Source organism: Macaca mulatta, chromosome 12 (genome assembly GCF_049350105.2).
Source record: "Macaca mulatta isolate MMU2019108-1 chromosome 12, T2T-MMU8v2.0, whole genome shotgun sequence".
Taxonomy (NCBI): Eukaryota; Metazoa; Chordata; class Mammalia; order Primates; family Cercopithecidae; genus Macaca; species Macaca mulatta.
Genome location: NC_133417.1, coordinates 81,058,737 through 81,074,600, shown reverse-complemented (window position 1 = coordinate 81,074,600; position 15,864 = coordinate 81,058,737). Strand labels below are relative to the sequence as shown.

At 49.0% G+C, this 15,864-nt stretch overlaps 1 protein-coding gene and 1 long non-coding RNA gene across 3 annotated transcripts; one reads left to right on the top strand and one right to left on the bottom strand.

Moving 5' to 3' along the window:
- The first annotated feature begins 4,138 nt into the window (after positions 1-4,138).
- On the top strand, positions 4,139-7,317 carry LOC106992626 (uncharacterized). Its single transcript, XR_003721318.2, has 3 exons — positions 4,139-4,679; positions 5,851-5,951; positions 6,320-7,317. It is a non-coding gene; the product is annotated as an uncharacterized LOC106992626 (long non-coding RNA).
- Positions 7,318-8,573: 1,256 nt separating this feature from the next.
- On the bottom strand, positions 8,574-11,648 carry HOXD8 (homeobox D8). Of its 2 annotated transcripts, none has more exons than XM_077956602.1 (2): positions 10,355-11,648; positions 8,574-9,952 (listed from the first exon to the last, which is right to left on the bottom strand). In XM_077956602.1, exons 1-2 carry the CDS (start codon positions 10,935-10,937, stop codon positions 9,660-9,662), a joined length of 876 nt encoding a protein of 291 aa, XP_077812728.1. In that variant the 5' UTR covers positions 10,938-11,648; the 3' UTR covers positions 8,574-9,659. The 2 variants fall into 2 exon arrangements, with proteins under 2 accessions (XP_077812728.1, XP_077812727.1); XM_077956601.1 differs by having other exon boundaries at positions 8,574-9,955; positions 10,355-11,641.
- Between the last annotated feature and the right edge of the window lie 4,216 nt (positions 11,649-15,864).

Genomic DNA, 15,864 nt, shown 5'->3' with positions numbered 1-15,864 from the left:
GGTGTCGCTAGCTCTTGAAGCTGGTGCGAGGAGTACCCAGTGGAGCCCACAAAAGGCCTGAAATGCGCGAAGTGGTGGTAGAAGAGTGGTTGGGTGGTGTGGAGTAGACATGCGCATCTGGCTAGTTCTCTCAAGCTGCAGAGCAAATGGGATTTACCTAAGCTCTAAGAGTCTCCAGAGAGTCCCAGGACCCAGGCCCTGTTCTAAGTGAGCAAGGGCAAGGCCCATCAGCCTGTTGGAGGGGGTACTAAAGGATGTTCTTTTCAAGGCTGTCCATTCTGGGTACCAGGAATCCTGGGCAAGGTAAATGACAGGACCCGCGGCCCAGAGGGAGGGGCTGGTTGGGATCCGCGGATTGGGCCCAGCTTGCCCCACACAGGATTCAACTTGCTGCTCCCAGGAGCGCAGCACGAGGAAATCGCGCCCCCTCCGGGAGGGCGGAGAAAGCGAGGTGGCCTGCCAACCCGGAACGGCCCTAGGCTCCCAGGCCTCGGAGCTGCCTCCACTGCGGGTCTGGAGAAGGGAACCCCTGGGGGTGTGGGGCGCAGCGCCGTCGACCCTTGTTCTAGGCCCCACACACTTTGCGCGCGGAGATAGAGGGAGTCGGTGAGGGAGGAGAGGAAAGCGATCCCTCCGCTCCCGCCCTTCCCGGCCGCAGCAGCCGGCGAGACGCTTGTCCTACAGCGCCTCCTTCTGGACGAGGCGCCAGACAACCGAGCAGGCCGACCACCAGCCCCGGAAACCTGAGGCTGAGACTTCCTCCAGCGGGCGGAGGTCTCCCGGCACCAGAGGCTGGTTCTACAGTGTCCCCTGGGGCGGCTGAAAGGAGCAAGAGGGACCTGAGGCCACCTCTCATCCCCTACCCCCCACCCCAGCACAAACAACAAGCTCGTGGCCCATTAATTAAGCGAACCCAGGCGGGAAAAGCCCTTATTTGTCCGTTTGTTTATTTATTTATTTGACTACTCTTCGCCAAGCTGCTGCGCCCCAGAGCCCTCGAATGTGCTGTGCTGGCATAACAAGATCCGGGAATGATCGGGCTGAAGGATTGGCCCGAAGTTTGGCTGTTTGAACAGGCGCCAGGAGGAAAGGCCTTTTCCCAAAGCAGTAGCACCAGGCCGAAAAAAAAATCTATACCCTTCCCCGAGGGGCAAATATATGCTATATATATACTGGAAAGAAGAAAGTTTCCTTTGGCCCCTGTCTCGTATTTGCAGCCTATGTCTAGCGTACAGATTTAAATTGGGGTGATGAGTCATAATGATTGGAAATGTAGCCAAAGGTAGAACTGTTCAGCTATACAGGGAAGGCTGAGATAAAGACAAGATGAGTAGCGAGCCTTGACGGAGGGAGAATGGAAAGATCGGGTGTATCTTCCTGCTCGAGTCCACTCGTCCCCTCCCCCACAACCCGTGCTTTGCCGATTGAATCCTCGGGCCGGACAATTTAACTGCACATGCGCTGGACGCCTGGCGCGCGTGTTTGGCGGGCACTGTGGGGCCCTGAGCTGTGCCGCCGGCGTGCACCGTGCAGTACGGATGAGGCACCGCGCACCGCTTCTATGCCTGGATGCAGAGGAGCTTGGGAACCTCATCTCAAGAAGCAGGAAACATACTTTTGTTTTTCAGTAAAATCTGTATTAAAAGCTTAAGCTGTCCTTTCTGATTTGCAAGCCCTATTCCGCCGAACAAGCAGCATCTCCTCGTTGCCAATGAACACTCTGAAGGTTGTTATGTGGATCAGAAATGTCACATACAGGGCACCGCTTTCCTTGAATCGTTCTTCAAGGCGGGGAAAACCACCCTACATTCAGAGAGCACAACTTCTCCCTCATTCTGCAAAACTATCAAGTCTAAAGGACCAGTCCCTAGAAAGAGGGCATCTGTTCACGCCATTTCCGAAAACGTGACCCTAAATTGAATTTAAGTTGGAATTCTGAGTTTTTGGTGGCTTCTCCCCAGCTTCCGGTGCCCCCGTATACCCTGCCCGGCTGCCTGGCCGCCGCACTGCGGCAAGGCCGTAAATACCTCTAACAGCTGCCTGCCAGCCCAGGGTGAAATACTGTCTTTGTTCGATTTCCCTTGCCTTTCTGGTTCAGAAAACAGAACTCTGGCAAAATGTACTTGTTTGTAGAAACATCTGACGAGAAAATACGCTTTGTTTTCAGCTCTCGTGCTTGGCCACATTTATAATTTCGAGTTTCGCTCTTTCTCCTGATCCTCGCAGAGATCTCAAGCCCAGTTCATGGCCTGACCTGTCGTCACCAAGGTCAGGACATGCTACCAGCTCCCTGCTCTATGAGAGAACAGAGGTTTGGGCCAAGGACACCGGGAGTTATACTTCCGGGCTTCTCAGCTCTTAGGGTCCCAGCGTTTTAAATTTTCGTTTCATTTTTTTTGTTACGTTAACAGAAACAATGGGGTTATTTCCGGTAGTGGCAACAGCACGAACTAGTCTCCTTGAGGACTAATGGCCCGAAAGTTTTTGTGATTTGCGGATTATTTCCCTTAGATGCAATCGACCATTTCGTTCTAATAAGAATTAATGCTACCACGGGGCTTACAAAGAACCCCTCAGTCTTCCAAATCTGCCCATGACATCAACCTCTGCTGCGTAATCGGACCTGCACCCAACCCAGGTTTTTAGTCACCCAAGCGCGCTGGGCTACAGAACCCAGGGAAAAGCACTGAAGCTCTTAACATAGAGCTTGGCCATCAGGGCCACACCCCCACCCCCAGCCGGGTACCATCCAACCTAGGGACTCTTCCTGCCCCTGATCTACCCGGCAGGGCCTAGAAGCCACTGTCCAGGTGCCTGCTTTTCAATGGGGAATATTTTTTACCCCATCAAACAATGACCTCAAAGACCATTGTACCGTAGTAGAGAAATAATTACAAAATACAAACACTCCAAGTAAAAAAAAGAATCACTCAAGTTTCTTATTTGTAAGTGATCAGAATTAGTGATCCAGGAGAATTTGCAGGCATCAGCTGGCCACAAATCGTGGATCTCCATTTTGAAATGAGCACGATTCCATCATTAATTATGAAAAACACCTTTCCACAAAGATGACATGTTTTGTTCAGAAACGCTTTTATGGCCAACGTTGTTACATTGGAATTTTAAGAGAACAATAAGTTAGGATTTACCACTGGGTGCTTTGGGAACCATACCCTTGCCTCACGCAGGCCAGTCCCATGCGCAATGCGGCAGATTGTCCAAAGGTTTCATTTCACAATGTTCATGACGGGAATAGGCAATAGGATTTACGAACTGCATCCTCAAGTGCCATTCAAAATCAGAGGGAGAAAACAGCTTTTATTCTTCTGCAAAGGATTTTCTTTTATGCATATTGTTTCATTTCAGCAGTTTTGAAGTTGAGGGAAGAATGTTACAATGTAATATTTATTAGTAGGCGGAAAAAAACCCCACACAACCCATCAATACATTTAGAGAGCAAAAAGATCTACTCTTTTCCTACTCTGGCAAATAAGAAACACACGATGTTTGAACACAGAGATGTCTTGTATTTCTCAAAGATTTATTGGGTTTTTACCAAGACCTGGACCATATAGTCTGATACCATTACTTCCCAAAACATGCATTCATTTTGTGATATAAAATAATCCAAATTCACCTGACAGATTATCATATGTGGGAAGAACCTATCTTGAGTTGTTTAAAAATTTCTCTAAGAACTAGAGAAACATTTAAAAATATTTAAAATTCCATCTCATACAACACAAGGCCCAATAAACCATTAACCCTAGAAATTAACCAGCATCAGTCACTAAAGCCTAGATTCAAACACCAAGCACATCCTAGGAACAGAGAATTCACCCCACCCCCACTCAAGCCCCAACCCTCAAAAAACACCTGTTATTCTCCCGGGAACCTCTGGCCACGACCACAGATAAACCACAAAAACCACAGCTCTGTATAAAATGCCTTTAGTGACCCCCAGCAAGTGGAGATGTTCAGTAGTAACCCGTCTACACGCTTTCTCAGGGTGGGATTGAGGGGCTCTCCATCTAGACATTGGGATCCTGTCTGTGGCTACCCATCTCTCAGAATTTCTGGAAGAAATAATACTGCCCTCTTAGACTTCTGAACCCAGCCGGACCCCGCCCCGGGCCGCAGGGGACGCCCTAGGAACCAAGTAATGGGGGGAAGGGGCTTAGACAGCGACCCTCAGTTCCCCGGGAAATGTAGGCGAGCAGCCGAACTGAGCTGACCAAGGGGGTCGGCGCCCCAGGCTTCTTGGTGGCATGCTGGGGCGCGGGGAGGGGGCGACTCTTACCCGAAGGCTGCCGAGCTGCAGGCGGCGGTCGGTCCGGGCGTCTGCCGTAATCCACTAGGCGCTGCCCGGCTGCGCGCGCTCTCGGCGGCAGATACCCGCTCATGTTGGTGAAGAAACCGCGCCGGAATCGCGCGGCTGCAGTCACCTCGAGCAGGCCGGCTGCTCCTGGCAGGCGGTGTCCGCGCCGGCGGGGGGCTTGGCGCCCAAGGCCCCTTCCAGGCCCTCCCTCGCCGGGCTCCCCACCAGCTCCGGAGGTGGCGGCTGTGCGGACCGAGTGAGCGGCGGTGGGACCAGGCCGGGCGCCGGGCGGGAGCCGAGGCCGCGGCAGACTCCGCAATCCCGCAGCCGGCGACTGAAGCCCACCTCTGCAGAGACAAAGGTTAGAAAAAGAGGGGGTGAGGCTCTGGGAAAGCAGAATGCGGGGGGAAATTCGCCTGGGAAATCAGGAAAAAGGCCGTGAAGGCGAGCGGCGCCTGCACATGACCAGCCGCAGCCAATGACGACCGCAAATAGGTCATAAAAAGGTCTATTACCAAGTTGTAAATTTTCTTCAAACAAAAAGGAATTTACTGCAATTCCTTGCGGATTTTGCACATACAGCTCGCAAGCGCCATGTTTTTTCCTCTTCTGCTTTCTCTCTCCCCCGCCTCCTCTCTTCCTTCTCCTACTCCTCTCTCCCCATTCTCTCTCCTTCCTCCCTCTTTCTTTCTCTGTACCTCTTCACCTTTCCCTTTTTTCTTCCCTTCGTGGTTCTTCCTTCCCTCACCCCCACCTCTGTTTCTCTCTTTTTCTAGGATGTGTGTGTGTGTGTGTGTGTGTGTGTTCTTTGGTTTGGCTCAAAACCTCTGCGCAGTTGGCCATTGTGAAGGAGGGAAATGAACTCAATGTACTGCTCACGCTCTGGGGAAGCGATCCCCACAGCAACCTCCCCCCATCTCTCACCCTGTGCCAGTCACTTGGCTTCTCCTCCTCTCCCCTCAGGAAAAGGCCTGTCCCCAAAGGCAGCCAACCACTTTCGGTTTCCCCTCCTCCCACTCATCTCCTTGCAAGCCAGTCCCAGTTATCTTGGGAAGAAAATGCGGGCTCTGCAGGCCAAGGAAGTGTGCCCCCACACACACCGCTCCATCGTAAATTGGGGTCCCTCCCATTCCCGGGAGGTTCTGCAGTAGGATAATCACCAACCAGCCTAAAGGCTGGAAATGGTTTTAGGTACTTGTCAACCTCTCCGAAACACCCGTTTGAAAGTCCATCACCTGATCTTTCTCCACAGAAACATCTTTCTGGACAGACAGGGTTATGGTTCCTGGATCCCTTCTGAAACTCCTTGCTCTACGTCCCCCACTAAGAGCAATTTTCATTTTTATGGAGTTTAATTCTAGTTCTCCCCTCTCCTCTTGCCCCCAAATATTTCCCAATTGAAAAATGTGTTCAACGCAATACTGAAAAGACATTTGTTCAGGAAAAGAGTGACTTCCTCAGATCAGCCTAGAAAAAAGAATAATTCCTTTTCCTCAAAGGCCGGCGTCACATTCCCTTTATATTTTTCACAGGAACTGCTCTGGTGATCTCCCGAAAGTAAATGTCCTTGGCTGGCCTCCAGCATTCCCCTCATGGGCATAGCCATGCAGCCTTCAGAACCTTCCTGAAAGAGGTAACACCACCCCCCATCCTTTTAAAGACAGTGTCTTTAAACTTCCAATACTATGTTACAAATATTTGCATTGGATATCTGTGTGTACGTTCTCTGCTATTAACATCTTCACACCCAGTAAGTACCTAAGTGGATGTGGACTGAAGCAGGAAGCAGCACAGCACCCTCTGGAGCAGGCCATTTGTTATCCCTTGAAAAAGTTCTGATGACCTTGGATGTTTTTGATTAAAGGACTTTTGCTGCCATCTGTCAGCAAAAGTCATATTCTTTCTAGAAAAAAGCCAGTGGGCCCTAACTTTGCTGGAAGGAACCACAGCAGCAGCCAGGGCCCATTAAAATGTTCTCTCTCCTCCCTTGTCCACCCCCAGATGCCCAAGGATTCAGCAAATACTGGGGAAGCAGAGGACACAAGAAACTTGGATGTGAAATAGCACTTCCTTCTGTATTACAGAATAAAACAATATTTTAAATTACACAAGCAGATGGGGCAAGTTTTTGGGCCCTCACAAGCCCAGAAGACTTCACACAGGTATACTGGTATATACATGTGGAATTGAGCAAAGAAGTTGTTTAATTCCAAAGTTTTCTGAGAAATAATATCAGTAGTCAGTTTGCCTCATTATCCTGTCCCCATCTTACCCAGATAAAAGCAGAGCTTTATGACCCTCCTTTTCAATTTGGGGAATGAGGGCTGCAAAGAGACTTTGCACAGAAAAAGCAGCCATATTTGCATTTTTTCCTCTTGTGCCCAGAGGTAAGCGATGTACTGGGCTTTGTGGAACCTCACAAAATGGCATCCTTGAACTGACTTCTCTGAAAACCACTGAGACCCACATCCTCTTTTGTGTGTTTCTGGTCATTATAAATGGAGAGCCTAAATCACTCAGAAGGCTTGGTTCTTTCATTCAGTGTTAACATTGGAGAGTATTATTTTTCTCTAAATGGTTTACAGACCTCTCTAAGCCGACTGCTGCAGTCCAGGGCTGAAAAGCACTGTCCGGGATGGCAAAGCATTCTCTGAAGGTTTATGCAAATTTCTGCAGCAAAAAAATGTTTGCTTGTTGCCTCAATGCTTGGATGTTGAAACATTTGAGCCAATTAGAAGGGCATCTTGTGCGCAAGTCACTGCCAGTCTGTCTGCATGAAACACCATGATGGGGGGTGGGGATGTCTAGTCAGTGTAAGAAAGAAGGTGGTGAATGTGTGTGATGTGTAATTCCCCAAGGTCTTTATTTGAACACAAATCTATGCTCTTTCCCAGCTACAAAAGGAAACATTTACCTACATGTATAATTAACACTCTGGGCATGTAAGCTATGTATACATACAAATTCATATTCTAAAATACACCAGCTATTGCAACAGTCTTTGTCTGTACATGAGGTATGAATTTACTATGGTTTAGGGGGCCAGTGGGGCCAAAAGTTACACTTCGAGACCAGCACAGAATGCTGAAGAAATGACATTTTACCTCCTCTTCCTTCCTTGATTTCCATACCCACCCATACACAGTGCTCCCACCTGACAGTCTTGCCAACATTATTTCAGGGTTCTAAAAGAATTTGTGAGCATCCTTGAACAGGAGACAGCCAGTTTTACTAATATACAAAGGAGTCCTGAGTCCCTTAAATCCAGGGCAGCTGGATTTCAGCCAGCACTGGTCTTTGTATGGTTTACACTGGAGGCTGTTCCCCAGCCTCTTGGCCCTTGGCATCCTTACTCTGTACCAGCCGACAGCAGTCTTAAGCAGCGCACAGAGCAAAACATTCTCAAATCCAGCATAGGCATTTGCAGCTGTCTCTTGGAGTGCAAATGTTTAAGTCCTGGGCCACTTGTGATTTAAAATTATCTTTCCTGGCTCAGGTCGGAGAAGTCACAGCCATCACTTCTTCCCAGCATGTAAAGCCAGGTGGTGCTTTCCTTCTGACCTGGCCAGTGGCACCATTTCTGTGGTCTGTGAAGCCACAGGCAAATAGCCTGACAAAACCCGATGAGGTGACCCTGGTGCAAAACTATAGGATTCCATTTTCTTACCTATGTAATAAAAGCAACTCTGGAAATAAAAACGTATCCCTTTGAAAATAAACACGGTTAGAGAAAGCAGAGAGCTCTTCGATGACTACCTAATAAAGGTGCTTTTCCTTTTTCGGGAATGAATGTTACTTTACTTGAATTTTCCTCTTTTCTCCCACTCCTCTTCCCCCTACTTTCCCCTGTAAAATGGCAGCTGCAGGAGCAGCCTCCAATGGAAATGGATATCTTGTTAATAACAGATGCCAAACCCCAGCATCAACGCTGGCTCAGTGAAATAAGCTGTGGTGTAACATGGACTCTGGGTTGTCCCCCACTGGGCCCACAATTTGAGTCCTTTAAGAGGATCAAAGCTCTCAGAGCATCTTAGCAAGATTATTTAGAGCAAGATAGACTAGCCAGTCCTCTCTGGAAAAAGAAGGGGCCCCTGCGGCTTTTTTTTTTTTTTTTTTTTTTTTTTTTTTTTAAACAGCGCAGAATGTGTGTAACCCCACCCCTTTCTTATTCAACAGAAGCCTTGAGTCCTGAGGCGACTGTTAGTGATTCACGGAAAAGGGGTATTTGCCGCGCTCAAAGACACTAACTCCAGAAAGAGATTCATTTATTTATTAAGGAGCTAGCGACATTCTGGAGTTGTTTACACTCAGGTTTTTCTGCTCTTCCTCTCAGGGCTTGTTTCAAATAGGTAAGGCTATCGCTTTCCTGAAGAACAGCGGAGGACGTACCAACAGACGTCTGAGATGCGCACAGCAAGCTGGTTTAAAACCAGCGGCAAACAAAACGAAGGCAATACAAATAAATATGGCACCTACTGAAAATAACGGAACACAGCGGCAGCCACTGCATAAAGAACTAGCGATTTCAGGCGATTACAGGGGCGGTTCAAAACGAAAGCAAGTTAAAAAATGAGACACATTTTACAAGGCGATTTGCCAGAGTTGCCAGATTATTTAATTTGTATGGACTATAGAAAAATAATTGTCAACTTGGACATTGCCTTTAAACTCTTGTCACTGGCCCAATCTTTTCCTTAAGTTTAAGGAAGCTGCAGAGCTGGACTATACCGTTACTCTCTTCAGCTAATATGTGCTTTTCGAATGTTTAGCCCAGCCTTTTCCCCGAGATACTACATTTAGAAAATACGCACAGAAACCTTTTAGGAGTAAACAAAACGCACCCGAACCATTCATTATAAAAGAAGAAAAAAAATCCATAAATAATACATTGTAATCAAATAATATAAAGTATTCTGCAGACATAATTTTTTAAACAAATTAATAGACTCCTTTTAATTTACTCACCACAAAGATTAAAACGTTCAAGTGCACTTGTTTGATTAATAAAGCATTTTATATTCAATTATTAAGTGCTAATCATTAGGAAGTTTACGTTGTTCAGGCAAATCACCAGCTCAGACATTAAAAACCATTATAAAAATATAGCTACAAGGTATCAAATTACCCTTCCATAGGACAGCTCAAGGACTGCTTCTATGTGACACTAGAAACTTTTTTAAACACCCAAATCCCTCTCAAAGCGCAGAAGCCTCAAGAGCAGTGACATGAAGGTAGCTTGAAACACAGGTAAGGTCCTTTGCAACAAAGAAAATAGGTGGTGTCCACAGCATATGGTGATCATTAGTTTTAATAGTCTGTGGTAAAATTTTAAAGGTGGAAGTTAATTTGTCGGGCCTTCTGCTCTGTCTTCCTCCAGCTCTTGGGCTTCCTTTTTCGTTTCCCCGTCCTTTACCTCCTGCCGGGAAACGGGAAATTTGTCCTTGTTGTTTTCCTTTTTCCATTTCATTCTCCTGTTTTGGAACCAGATTTTTACCTGTCTCTCGGTGAGGGCTAGGGCGTGGGAAACCTCGATTCTTCTTTTTCTGGTCAGATAGGGGTTAAAAAGAAATTCCTTTTCCAACTCTAGAGTTTGGAAGCGACTGTAGGTTTGTCTTCCTCTTCGTCTACCAGGAGCTGCTGATTAAAACAAAAAAAAAAAGGGGAGGGGAGGAATAAACGTTTTAAAAATGTTATGGTACCTCTGCATGTTGCTGGAGGTTTGTGGAACGGGGCCTACTGGGTGAAATATACACAGCGCTTTTTAGCTCAAATATATATAGGGTGTGCAGGCAAGAGAGGCAGAGAGAAGGTCTTCACAATTATTCTGTCCCCATCATCTTTACATGGTTTCTACTTTAAAAAAAAAAAAAAAAAAAAAAAAAAAAGGTCTGTATTACTTTATGAATAAGAGCCACTGTGGCTACACAAGAAGGAAAAGGAGGGGGAGAGGGAAGGGGAGTTTTAAAGCCAGACCGTGAGATGAAAGCAGATTTCTCCCCCTCTCCCCTCTTAAAAAAAAAAAAAATGCATCCCAACCTTGTGGTCTCATCCACGGAAACATTTGAGAAGGAGACGAGCTCTGATTTAAGTGGTCTGGGTCCTCGCCAATATTACCACTGGACGATTTACAGTCAGGATATTGTACCAGCTCGGCCTCTTGCTGGGTCGTAAAAATCGGCTGTCTCTGTAAGTTATCGTATCCGTAAAACTTCGCGGGCTCCCCGTGACAGGCAATCCCGCCGCAGGGGGGAGGCGGCGGTGGAGGCGGAGGATGCGGAGGAGGAGGGGGGGCAGCCTGGTAGGCAGCGGCCGGGCTGCCCCTGCCGGGGTGGAAGTAGTCCTGGCCCGGGCCGCCCCCACCGCCGCACCCCGGCCCGGAGGGCGGCGGGGACGGGTGCGGGTGCGCGTGCGCCTGCGGGTGCGCGTGCGGGAAGCCAGCTGCGCTGTTGCCATAGAGCTGCAGGGCTGCTGCGGCGGCGGCATGACGGCCGCCGACCTCGGGCGCGAAGTGACAGTCGTAGTAAGTGGGATTGATGGCCTCGCCCGCCGCCGCCGCCGCCGCCGCCGCCGCGGCCGCCTTGTACTTGGAGTACAACGGGTTCACGAAGTACGAACTCATTGGGGCGGCAGCGGCGGCGGCCCGGGACAGGCGGGCGGCGCTAAGCAGGCAGGGAGCGAGCCTCGACTCGGCCGCACTGCCGCGGGGGCCTCTGGGGCGGCTGCTCACGCCGCCAGGGCCGCCGGGCTACGTCGCTGCTGCCGCCCGCCCGCGCTCGACCGTCGCTTCTGAGGCCGGGCAGCCGCGGGCGCTCAGCTACTGGGCGCTCATGCCCGGCTCTTGCGCCCCAGACTCGGCTTCGCGCCGCCTCCCTCGCGGGTCGCAAGGCCTCGCCCAACCCCCGCGCGCCGCCGCCCTCCCGGCCTTTCCCGGCGCGCCCCGGCTCGGCCGCAATATAATCGCCGACGCCCCGGGCGACCTGCCCCGCTGCCTCCACTGTTTCCTCTCAGGCACCAAAAGTGCTTGAGCGCACCCGGACAAGAAAAAAGTGCGCCCGGCCCACGGGGACACTCTGGCCTCGGTTTACAAACCCCCGCTCTGGAGAGAAAAAAAAAACACCCTGTGTCCGCCGCCACCTCTTACCGCGCCCCCCCCGGGCCCCCCTCCCGCCGCTCTCGCCCCCGCCGCCGAGGCTGCCGCCCGGGTGCGCACCGACGAGGCATTTTCGCACCACAGCAGTGCACGGAGAGGCAGCGTGACGGGGGCCAGGAGCCCCGCGGAGGGATCCGCGCGCAGTTCAACCACACTCCCGACGGACGGAGCGCCGCGCCCGGCCCGAGATGCCTCCGCCGGCCTTAAAGGGGGCCCATAAAGACGCACTGCCAAGGGCTCTGTGTGCCCCGGGGCCGCGGGAACGCGGGCCGCAACCGGCAGGGAGGGGCTGCAGCGGAGCCTTAGACTTGGGGGAGGCAAGGAGGCCACTCCCAGGAGGCTGCGGAGCAAATGACTCCCTCCCCGAGCCCCTGGGTTTAGCCCAGCAGAGGTTGCCCGTGGCTTTTGCAGCTCTTGACACTTGGGTGCAGCCCAGGGAACGTGGACAAGAGGTGTTGAAGGACCAGACCGTGCATTTGACTTGGGGCATATCAAAGTGATTTGATTAAAAGCCGCGAGTGTGGCCCCAGATCCTGGCGTTATCAAAGCAAATCAAAGCCCTTCTTTTCCAGCCGAGTGGGCCCTGTGGAAATGAGATGTACATTTACCCTTGACGTACCGCAAGCCTGGCCGAGGCTCTCAGGTTAATTGATATTTAATGGAAATCATGCCCATGAATATAGTTTCCATCATTTCACCCTTGATAGACGTCAGCAATGGGCGCAGGGGGAGGCTGAAGAATGCAGGAGGGGGCATTAGGCTTGCTGAGCGAGTAAATAGAAGAGCGGACAAACATTCTGAGGCGGGAAAAAGGGCTCGCGCTGGGGAGGGTGACATTTCCTCGGGCAGGACGCGGCTCCCGGGTCTCGGCCCTGGCGCGCAGCGAACCAGGGCCGGCTGCGGTTCCCGGAGGAGCGCTGGGGGCAGACGCCAGCGAGATACCCCCAGGAGCCTCCCGGCCGGCGTTCAGATCGCGCCGGTTCCAGGCAGCTGCAGGCGGCCCATCTTCTGCTAATGATCCTAGTTCCTCCGCCAAGCCTGTGAAATTACTGCCGAGAGAGCCGCAGGCCTCAAAGTTACGAATTTTTCCCAAAGCAGAGAAAGGGAAGGCTCAGGCTAGTTTGTGAGCAGAGATGAAGAAAAGTAGCCCGAGTCATGTGGCCCAGTCGAGTGTGAATCGACAAAATATTCCTGATTTTAGCAGCTCTCTCCAAAGCTGTCTGGCTTTACCCTACCTACCAGCCGCCTCCCCACACACTTCCCTTCCCTCTCTGCTCCCGTTTCAATGTCCAATAAATGCAATGGTTCTCTGTTATGTGTGTGTTTTCCCCTCCTGCTCGGCCTTTTTCGTGGGTTCTTTGGGTGACGGAGCCACGTTTCCTTCGGGATAGGTACAATATCGTGAGGGCGCCAGGCCCACAGCCTTGGAAACAGACCTCCAAGGCGCCCCTGCTCAAGCTAAACGCACCACGCCGGCTTTCCACACCAAATGCAAATTTCCGAAAGCCCCAGACGGCCTCAGAGATGCCGCAGGCTGGCGAGTGATTTCAGCTACCCCTCGCTCCTTGTGGGTTGGCCCAGCCTGCGAGCGCGATCCTGACTTGTGTCCGGGTGGACTGAAATATCATTTTTACAAATGGAGAAAATGAGATCGAGATAGACTGACATAGCAAGGTGATAATGTCTGACTCAATTATTTCTACTGGGAATGACTGAAAGGTAAAGGAATCGTTAATGAACCTGGAGATGATAAAGGCGTGCTTTATTTAATTTTTAAATTAGTAAGGAGTACAGACTTGGGGTGGTGGAAAGCAAGGGTCTTTTTTGTTTGTTTGTTTGTTTGTTTTTGTGGGGCTTTTTTCTGCTGGTGATTGCCAAGTGTAATGACTTTCTTTAAATCCGAAGGCGAACAAATTGATTCTGACAGTTAAGGATTTGTCCTTCAATCTTGCAAATGCCCAATTAAAAGATTATTATTGTCAATAAAGCCTTGGAGCTACCTTTGTAATTGTGCCCCTTTTTTCAGTTTGGCGTGTGTGTGTGTGTGTGTGTGTGTGTGCGCGCGCGCGCGCGCGCCCATGTTTGAACCCTGGATAAATGAGTGGATTTTGGAATGGAATGGGGGAAAAAAATGAAAGAGCCCGGATCTCAACAATACCAGGTATCTTCTAGAACTGTGTGATTCCTCGGGGGACTAAAAGAAAAATGAACACTAGAAAATTCATTTATAGCTATTCAGGCCAAATTTAGAAAACGTTACAACACATTTCCTCTTGGGACAGAACAGTTTTTAACATTTATTTAAGCATTCTGTTTATAATATGAGTAGAAAAAGAGCGCGATTAACTTGGTAAGCAAAGATCTATGCCTTTTACAGGTTTCTGTTTTGATATAACACATTCATTTATCATAATGTTTTATATTTTCAGCTGTGCCATACTCCAAATTTTCTGAAGCCCTGACCGAGCCAAAATTTTATTCCCAGCAAACACTGCCGGAAAACTTAATAGTATACCTTGTTTGTTTTTGGTTAAATTTATCCTAATTTAGGATTAAAAATAGGATTGTAAATATTTTTAATCAAAACCTTTCTCCGCAGCAATTCCAGCTTTACGAGATCAGAAAGTGGAGCAACAGCGCTCTCTAGTGGCCAAATGCCACCTCCAGTCCGTTGAATTTAACTTCCTTTTATTCATCTCAAACCAATTCTAATCTCGTTCTTTAGTTTGGGGCTTGGACTGCTGACACTAATAATGCTTCATTCCTGTGATTGTCAACAACTCAAGAGCAGCAAGCAGGAGCTCCTGTATGCCTAGAATATTCTAATCAGTGCTCCCAACAGCTTCCAGTAGTGTCTTTTCCAAAAGCTTCCAGCCCTTCTTTTGCCAGACACCAAAAGTCCCCATGCTGTAACCGCCCAGCTGTGCCTTTTAAAACAATTATAGCGACAGGCTAGATTTAACAAAACCTTCAACTTTCTAAATATCAACTGCCAAGAGGCTTTTTCTTTTCCAGAGGAACCAGACACTTTGGCAACCAAGAAATTACAGAAGTCAGGTATTGTTATGTTTTTTGTTTTTCTCTTACAGCTGTTGCTTTTAGGATTAAATCATGAATATTTGCTATTTTAACACTGTAATGCTTTGGGCCCACTTAGGTGGCAATTTTGGGGAATCGAAGCCAAATCAAAAGCTTTTTGCTGGATCTCTGAGTGGCTGTCTGGAAAGTCCCTTTGGGCTTGGGTTCGTTTGAATTTCTATGGACAGTAAATGGGATTTTAAAAATATTTATCAAAAGTCATTGAACTAAGCATTCAACTAGAATTTTTTTTTTAAAGCAATGATTATTCAATTGGCTTAAGTGTTTCCTGTTAGATTAATCTTTTTACTCATCTTCAAAACTGCTTTTCTCCCGTTTAGGTGTAACAATTGTATTTTTAAATAAGTGAATACACATAAATTCAAACAATATTTTGCTTCAAAGTTTGGAGTGGAGGGTCAGAAATTCTTGTGAATAGGCATCTAACTTCATCTTTTCCCACCAACCACACTTCTGGGAGACTCTCAACTGGGTAAATGACCTAAGCTCAGTAACGGCCCTACCCACAGATAACAGGCCAATATTTTTGTTTATTTCTAAAGAACCAGCTAAACCGTGGTCATAGTCAAAATATTATAAAATGCCATTGCCTTAGGCTACTTCCAATATCCAATTCATTTCAAAAATCAGAAATTCATTCACCTCTTCCTTCCTCTTTCATGTTTATTTCCTAGGTGCTCACACCTCACCTGGGGGCTCCTATGCCCCTGCCTTCTTGGTCCAACGCAGTCTTGTTTATATTTTATTGTCTAGATTTTAAGACCTAGTTTTGTCTGCATTTTTCCTTTCCTCCCACAAACACAAACATCAAAATGAGATGGTTTCAAAGCAAAGCGCCGGGCCCGTCGTAAACTCATTACCTCCAGACGTCTGGCCGGCTAGATGGCTTTATGACACCTTGGCTCTTCCTGTTTTCAAAGAGCCCTAGGTACCGAGCTGGCCACAGGGGCAGGGGTACGCAGCACCTTCTGCCAGATCTGAGCCTTCCTTGGCTTTCCCTCCCAGCCCCCTCTGCTTTTTCTTCGAGTCTCCTCTTTCATTGGAATCCCCCAAGATCTCTGCCACTGCCCTCACCTTCCACCCAGCTCAGGCCACCTGGTGGTGGTGCCTCTTCGGCCTGCAAAGGCTGTACTCACCCGAACCCTCACTTACAATGACCTTCATTTTAGCCCCTGAATGTAGCCCTCAGAGGGCCAAGCTGGGGGCTAAACATACACAGAAGCTGGGTGGGGGGAAGGGGGCGGTTAAATGGAGGTGGCTGGGGAGGAAAGCCTTGACCATTTTGATCGGTAAGGTC